The sequence below is a fragment of the Myotis brandtii genome, unplaced genomic scaffold, assembly GCF_000412655.1.
Source record: "Myotis brandtii unplaced genomic scaffold, ASM41265v1 scaffold139, whole genome shotgun sequence".
Taxonomy (NCBI): Eukaryota; Metazoa; Chordata; class Mammalia; order Chiroptera; family Vespertilionidae; genus Myotis; species Myotis brandtii.
Window position 1 is genome coordinate 832,861 of NW_005354965.1, and position 8,248 is coordinate 841,108.

At 42.9% G+C, this 8,248-nt stretch overlaps 1 protein-coding gene across 1 annotated transcript in view; it reads right to left on the reverse strand.

The window, feature by feature from the left end:
• Nucleotides 1-267: 267 nt before the first annotated feature.
• PAXBP1 (PAX3 and PAX7 binding protein 1) overlaps nucleotides 268-8,248 on the reverse strand; it is a 47,229-nt gene continuing 39,248 nt past the window's right edge. Inside the window, exons 17-19 of the mRNA XM_014535198.1 lie at nucleotides 4,986-5,132; nucleotides 3,281-3,435; nucleotides 268-1,403 (exon numbers count right to left, since the gene is read on the reverse strand). Of these exons, the coding sequence (XP_014390684.1) occupies nucleotides 1,280-1,403; nucleotides 3,281-3,435; nucleotides 4,986-5,132 (426 nt within the window). The 3' untranslated portion in view covers nucleotides 268-1,279. The remainder of the gene's footprint in view (nucleotides 1,404-3,280; nucleotides 3,436-4,985; nucleotides 5,133-8,248) is intronic.

The following is an 8,248-nucleotide window of genomic DNA, read 5'->3' on the forward strand; positions in this document are numbered from 1 at the left end:
CATCCTTCTGCATCTTATTCCACTGACGTGGAAAACACCTGTTCTCGTAACTTTTTTCAGTACTCCACTAAGGCATAGCAGAATGTTCGTCCAGAACGAAGCCGTGTTCCTGCAAGAAATACAAACTTCACCGAGCAATCAGCAGGTGGCACTGTTCTACATCTGAGTGTCTGAGTTGACCTGAGCACACATGCTAACAGCCTCACTACAGCGCCTCACCTGAAATGCTCTAATTGAAATTAGTCCCCAGCAAATACAACAAAGGACTTAAGTGAAAATTAATTTAATGCTTGGCTAAAGCGTAATTACAGAAATCATTATCAAACAATAGTCCTTAATTTCTAAAAAGTTCCTCTTTTGAAAATCACAGAATCAGAAAGCATAAACTTTAAAACAAGTCCCCTGGGTATTTACACCGCGTATAAACATTATAGAAGACCATGGATATTCAGTTGCCTGGGTGTGTGGCGAGTCAGCAAGGCGTATTATTTATTGCATATATAACTCACATATGTGGGATTTAAAAGGACAGACACCAAATTCAAATGCATGTACCTGTAAGCTGGTCAGGGAATAAAATCATGAATGAGCCAGGATAGACAGCCCAAAACCATGCAGTTAGGTTGTGGGTCTATTATTTTTAAAAATTAAACTTCCACATTCTTTTGAAAACCCTACGTTGCATGTTGAGTTCCATGAAGCCCAAGTTCGACAAAGTGCTGATGCGGAGGAAGCTCACCGTCGCCCAGTGGTCAAGCCCACACCGACCTCAACGGAGGCAGCACAGCCAGCCCCCAAGCTGCTCCCCCACGGGGAGGACGCTGAGCCATTCGCCAGCCCTTGGCTGCAGCAGTGATTTCCCAAGACAATTTGCTGACTAATTTCCTGCTGTTAAAGGCTTACTCTGTAGAAAACCACAAATTTCCAGTGTGAAAGTAACTCCATGGTGGTATAAATATATATATGCGTTAATTACACAATTTACACTGCACACATTGTTTACAGAGAACAATTAACTAAGAGGGTTAATTGGAATAACCATATAAAATACTTCTGTAAACAAAGTATGACAGGCAATAAGGAAAGCATTCATAAAACTTCCTAGAAATAATCGGAACTCCTTTCATTCTGAAGAAATAGCATTGAAGGACACAGCATTGGATATTAATAATGTTCTTTGTATTAAAACAAGAATCACTATTTTACAGTGTAAGAAACTTTACATATATACAGAATCTATACATGAGGAATGGTGCTAAAGCCAGCGGGCTGTTCGGTCTCAGGTTGACTTTCCTTCCACCAAGGACTTGAATTCCTTCACATTGTGTTCGCCTGCGACAGCCACGGCGTGATCCAGCGCGTGGACACTCGCAAGGAGCTTGATTATCTGTTTTATGTTTTCCCTAAAAGAGAAAAAAAATGTAGTAGCATCCCATTAATTAGTACAAAAGCCCTAAAGGAAAAATTTGTTAACTTTATGACCTTTTTTTAGGTTTTACAATCAGTTTTTCCAAGCATACATTTTTAAAAGAAATAAGCACACTACAGCATATTTAAATTACCCATTTTCAAAAACAAAAACACCCTATAATTTCCTTTAGATCAGGGGTTTTCATTACTACCCAGAATGAAAAAGAAGCAATCTATTTCCCAACTGCCCAGGGCCCTGCCCCCGTTCCTCCCCACACCAGCGCGCTCTCAGAACACCGCGGACACGGGCCATTTGTCCACTCATCACGGCCCATCGAGACGCGGCACGATCCCCAGGCTCCGGAACCCACTGGTTCCTTAGCAACCTGGCTGGGAGCCATTCTGCCTTCTCGTGAAGCATCTCAGTTTAGCAAACGCAGAAACACCCAGTGATGGCGAACAGTTCCCGGCCCCGCCCAGAGCTGACTCAGCAGGTGGGCGGGCCTGAGACCCTGCTTTTCTAACTCAGCTCCCAAGTGACGCGGGTGCTGCTGGTCTGGGAACTGCACTCTGAGATGGACTCTTTAACACTCAGTCTGAACCACTCTGAGTGGGTCACACAATGTGACACTATTGGTGTCTCTTTACAAAATTGTAGTAAGTACCTTTTAGCAAAGGATTAAAATTTGTGAAACTGCAACTGATGTGGAGCCCATTTAATGTCCACTGTACACAGCAGGTGCAGAAAGCCGTTTTCTGTGCAAAAGTCCACACTGTTGATATTTCACTCCAAACAAAAACAGTGTTAAGAAGTGGACAGAACCCAACCAGCTGGCCCAATGGTTGAGCGTCGACTGATGAACCAGGAGGTCATGGTTCGATTCCCGGTCAGGGTGCATGCCCGGGTTTTGGGCTTGATCCCCAGTTGGGGGTGTGCAGGAGGCAGCCAATCAGTGATTCTCTCTCATCACTGATGTTTCTATCGCTCTCTCCCTCTCCCTTCCTCTCTGAAAAAAAAAAAGCGGATAGAATTCACCTAAGAAAACGTATTATTAGTGGTACTAACCACCAACACACAAAATGAAATTAAGATATAAAGCAAAATTACCTGCCAAGGAATTTTAACATGAAAATCTTTACTACCTACTGTGCCTTAAAAAAAAAATTATTTTTATTGATTTTAGAGAGAGGAAGGAAGGAAAGAAGAGGGAGAGAAACATTGATTGGCTGCCTCCTGCATGCCCCCTAACTGGGATTGAGCCCAAAACCTGGGACAACACTGAACCAGCTGAGCCACACCTACTTTGCTTTTAATTTTATCATAAAATATAGCAAAATTTCTCTTTGGAAAATAAGGTTCTTTTACATGGAAGAGCAATGAGGAAAAAAATAGGTCTTGTGATAGGGGTATGATTAATGGTATGATCTAAATATATATTTAAAAAAAGTCTTTCAAATTATACTAGCTATTATTATTTACTCTTTATGCTAGATATTGATCCCAAAAGCACATGAACATCCAAAACAATGTCCACAAAAAGAAGTCATGATTTATGTATCCCTTTCTTGCAACCTTTGATAAAAATGATGTGTAAGCTGCTCCCCAAAACTCTCGAGGGATGACCTTCAGTCTAATGTTAGGAGTATAGAAGCCTTTTCTTAATGCCTTCATAAAAGATCCTATTGAAAAAGATTAGGTAAAACCACAGAAACAGAAAATAATATATACTTTTGGAATGTTTACCAAGACCAAGTCAATGTACAGTTTAAAGTAAAATATAAGCATGTCTTTACTTAAGCCATTTTCTAATACTAAATCTAACAAGTAAAGACTAGGTCACCATTTCATTAAATAATCACAACTAATTACCTTGCATTTCTTTTTTCCACATCAGAGCATCCAATGCTGTTTCTATAAATTGTATCTGCTAAGTGTACGAGGTATCGACAGAAGTTTTCTAACTGAGAAATAGTTCTTTCTCCTTTCAGATTCATGAACCATTGCTTGGGGAAACAATTGATCACCTATGGAGAAGATGCAAAATAAAAGAGAATACACAGAAGTGTCTACAATCGGAGTCAAGATAATGAACTAGAAGACCTGCTACTGGGCTTTATGTAACTAATAACTTTGAAGGGAAATTCTTTCAATCTACAGTAACTATATCATTTTCCTTAATGTACCTGAATTTTTACTTCAACACATAGGTCAGGTACTCAAAGCGAAAGACAAATCATTTGTCCAATATTTAAGTACATTAGGGACCTAACATTGATAACCAAAGGCTTTATTTACTCTCTCCAGTCTTCCAGCAGCCCCGATGACCGGGATTCTCCTTTACCAGCAGCTTTTGATTAGAAACAAGTGTAGTATAAACACACCACAGAGAGGTCCCCCGAGGGGCACCCAGCGCAGAGCCTACGGCAGGTGGGGAGGACACGCGGCAGCACACACCCAGGCGAGGGAGGCCGAGTCCCGCCGGGGAGAGGACAGCGCTCCCCGGGGTCAGGCGCCTGTGTAGACAGGAGGCCCGAGCCCCAGAGAACCAGGGACGCTTGGAGAGAGGATGATCCCAGGGCTGGGGCTGAGCAAGTCCCAGATGGGCCCGAGCATCAGTGCTCCCCCCAGAATGAGAGGACATGGCACAGGTTACAGAAGTCCATTCGGGGGGTATAGCTCAGGGGTAGAGCATTTGACTGCAGAAGTCCATTCGGAGGGACGGCCACGGATGACATCTGGGATCACTGTTGCCAATGACACAGAACCTGAATCTCACGGGAGAGTATGCGACAAACCCAAACTGAGGGACATTCTACAGAAGAACTGGCCTATCATCTTAGAAAATGTCACGGTGAGGAAGGCCACGAAGAGACTGAGGAACCTTCCAGATTAAAGGAGCTGGGAGAGACTGACGATCAATGGAAGAGGTGGCCGGGGACCTCTCTGGCCCATCCTCACCATCACTGATAATGGCCCAGGTGGAGGGCTTCAGCGTCAGGTGACAGAGGCACACAAGCTGCTCCTGGTGCCGAGGTTACACTGTAGCCACGGAGAACAGCCATGTTTACAGGCAACAGACAGAGCACCTGAGGGCGGGGCACCTCGGACAGACTGACACTGTCTGGGAAAATCTACATTCGCAAATCTGCTTTAATTTTGTGATTGTTTCAAAAATATTTTTTAAAAGATCAAATTAGGGAACTCCCATATAAAGTAGGAAACAAAACAATATTAAAAAAAATCATTTAAGTTAGAAAATGAATTATTTCTTTAGTAACATTCAAAATAGCATTCATTCAACTGTTAAAAAATTACCCTGAAATTGAAACTTTTATTAATAGCTGCAAAAATACTGATATTCATAGATGAGCAGATAGAAATACACATATACAACAATACAAATTTTATGCAAAAAATGCTGTGTTAGGTTGTTTGAAACTACCTGGGTCAACCTCACACTAAGTCCAAAAATCAAAGGAGTTTTCGTAAAATCTCAAATTTCTCTTCAAACAAAGAAAACAATTCATGTTAACGTATGTGCCTGGAAAACAATAATATGTGTCATTTAACTCACATTTTGGGCTTTTTTTATGCTGTCATCTCCATATTCTGAATTCTGAAAAGCCATGAGAATATATCTATTTAATAAGCCATCTATTGATAACTCCTGAAGAGTTTTATTGGAGAAAATGCCATACCATTGAAGAAAATTCCCTAAGAGCTAGAGAGAAAAAAAAATAGTGAGGGCAATGTCAAGCAATTAAATTAGGTACAAAATACATTAATTACTACTAAAATAAAACACCATTAGAATACAGTAAACCCGTCTTGCAAGAGCACTAGTAAGCACGTTTAAAGGGCCCAAATACTTCCTAGGACAGTGATGGCGAACCTTTTGAGCTCGGCGTGTCAGCATTTTGAAAAACCCTAACTTAACTCTGGTGCCATGTTACATGTAGAAATTTTTTGATATTTGCAACCATAGTAAAACAAAGACTTATATTTTTGATATTTATTTTATATATTTAAATGCCATTTAACAAAGAAAAATCAACCAAAAAAATGAGTTTGCGTGTCACCTCTGACATGCGTGTCATAGGTTTGCCATCACTGTCCTAGAACGAACCATTTCAATTTCAATTTCAATTTTTAATTAATTCAGGCGCCACCCTTTCTGACTGCAACACTTGTGTTTACCAGATCTCGGGAGCCTGGCCTGGGCGAGGTCACCGGACGGCAGCGCCTCCCGCTCAGCCCGTGTGAGCTGCAAGCCTTCGTCAAGGCAAGCCCACCGCCCGCCATGTCTGTTTCCCGTATTTCTCACTCAGTGAATAGGAACACTATCCACCAACCGGTGGGGCAGAAGCCGGGTGTCATCCTCCAGCTCTCCCTCCAGATGGGTTTGACCCCAGCTCCACCCAGGCCGCCCGTCTCTCTCAGCTCCCTCTGCGCCTCCCTGAGCGGGGCCCCCAGCCTCCTTCCTATAACTCCGGTGAGCGGGAGCCTGGCTCAGCTCTCAGCAGGGCTCCCGCAGGGCCCTCATGGTGTGGGTGATGGATCGTCCCAGGATGGTGCACGGCTAGGGCCACTCTAGATGCGAACGAAAGGAGAGTTCGTCCTCCCCCCGGAGGCCGGAGGGCATCGGGACTCATTCTTTCACTGAGAAAAGCCGCTGCAGAGCCAGCCTGGCCGGGGCGGATTCCCTCCCTCCCATGGAGACCAGGCCTCGCTGTCCGTCAGCAGGTACAGTCACGGGCCTTGAGGATCCAACAGGATCATCTACATGAGGAGTGGCCCAGAGCTTGGCTCACAGTTGAATACACGGTCAATACTCATTTCCATTTTCATTATTACTATCCTTCCTGCTTTAACCCAATATCTCCAAAATTTTGTTCATGTCACTTCTTGCTATAAAAACCCTTCTATGACCCACACACACGGTCAATTACTTTCCACAAAGATGAAAAGCAATTTAATAAAGACCAGTCTTTTTGAAACAGTGCTACCACAAATGAACTTCAAACCAGGGCTCACACTCTGTATAAGAAGCAATATGTAAATGTGAAACCTAAAGCTAGGGAACTTCTAGAAGTTCCAGAGAAAAACATGGTGGCCTTGTGTTAGGCAAATACTTCTTGGAACACTGAAAGCACAAACCGTAACAGGAAAAAGCAATAAATTGGACTTTTGTCAAAATTAAGAATTTCTGCACATTTACACAGTGTTAAGAGAATGAAGACAGTCCTGGCTGGTTTGCTCAGTGGTTAGAACATCAGGTTTGATTCCCAGTCAAGGGCATGTACCTGGGTTGCAGTTTAATTCTCCCACCCAGTCTGGGCATGTTTGGGAGGCAACCAATCGATGATTCTCTCTCTCTCTCCTTCTCTTCCCCACTTCCCTTCCACTTTATGTAAAAGCAATGGAAAAATGTCTTAAGGCAATGGTTCTCAACCTGTGGGTCGCGACCCCTTTGGCGGTCGAACGACCCTTTCACAGAGGTTGCCTAAGACCATCCTGCATATCACATATTTACATTATGATTCATAACAATAGCAACATTACAGTTATGAAGTAGCAACGAAAATAATTTTATGGTTGGGTCACAACATGAGGAACTGTATTTAAAGGGCCAGAAGGGCCCTGGCTGGTGTGGCTCAATGGGTAGAGCGTTGGCCTGTGGACTGAAGGGTCCCGGGTTCGATTCCTGGTCAGGGCACAGGCCTGGGTTGTGGGCTCGATCCCCAGTGAGGGGCGTGCAGGAAACAGCTGATCCATGGTTCTCTCTCATCATTGATGTTCCTATCTCTCTCCCTCTCCTCCCTCCCTCGAAATCAATAAAAATATGTTTAAAAATAAATAAATAAAGGGCCAGAAGGTTGAGAACCACTGTCTTAAGGTGAGGATAATAAAAACAAAAAAAACAAAACAAAAAAACACCCATAAAAACAAAAAACCAACAAAATAAAACAACAAAAAAAAGAAAATGAAGACAAGCCAGACTGCAGAAAAAAGAAAAACCCTTTGCAAATTATTTATTCGATAAAGGACTTACTAGTATACCTAGAATAAAGAACTCAAAGCACAATAAGAAAACCCAATTTTAAAAAATGGGCAAAAGATTTGAACAGATACCTCACCAAACTACACACACAGGTGGCGAATACGCACTTGAAAATGCTCAGCACCCCCAGTCATTAGGGAGCTGCCCACGAAAACCATACGAGATGCACTATCCCCCAATAGGAGGACCTCAAACACAACCCACCAAACCACCGGCAGTAGCAAGTGCGTACGTGGTGAGAGTGAGGAAGAACGGAGTAACTGGACCACTAACAGTGTTGGTTTGCCTGGGTAACTTACCCAAGTGAAATGAAAACTTATTCCCAGGAAAACCCATGTGTGAACACTTATGGCATCTTTATTCTAATTAGCACAAATCGGAAACTGTCCAAATACCCCTCAACTGAGGAGTGGATAAAAAAACAAAGAAACTGGCGTACCCACTAAACAATGGGCTACTACTTAGCAATAAGAAGCAATGACCTACTGATAACATAGGACACTGAAAAACCTCAGATCCATGTTAAGTGAATGGAGCCAGACTCAAAAGGCTACTATGTAATTCCATTCATATGACATTCTTGCCAAAACAAACAAACAAAAAAACCCCATCCTATCTAATAATAGAGAAACATGGTAATTAGCCATACCTCCGCTACCCTTCCCATTGGCTAATCAGGGCGATATGCAAATTAACTGCCAACCAAGATGGCGGCCGGCAGCCAGGCAGCTTGAAGCTAACAGGAGGCTTGCTTGCTTCAGTGACGGAGGAAGCCA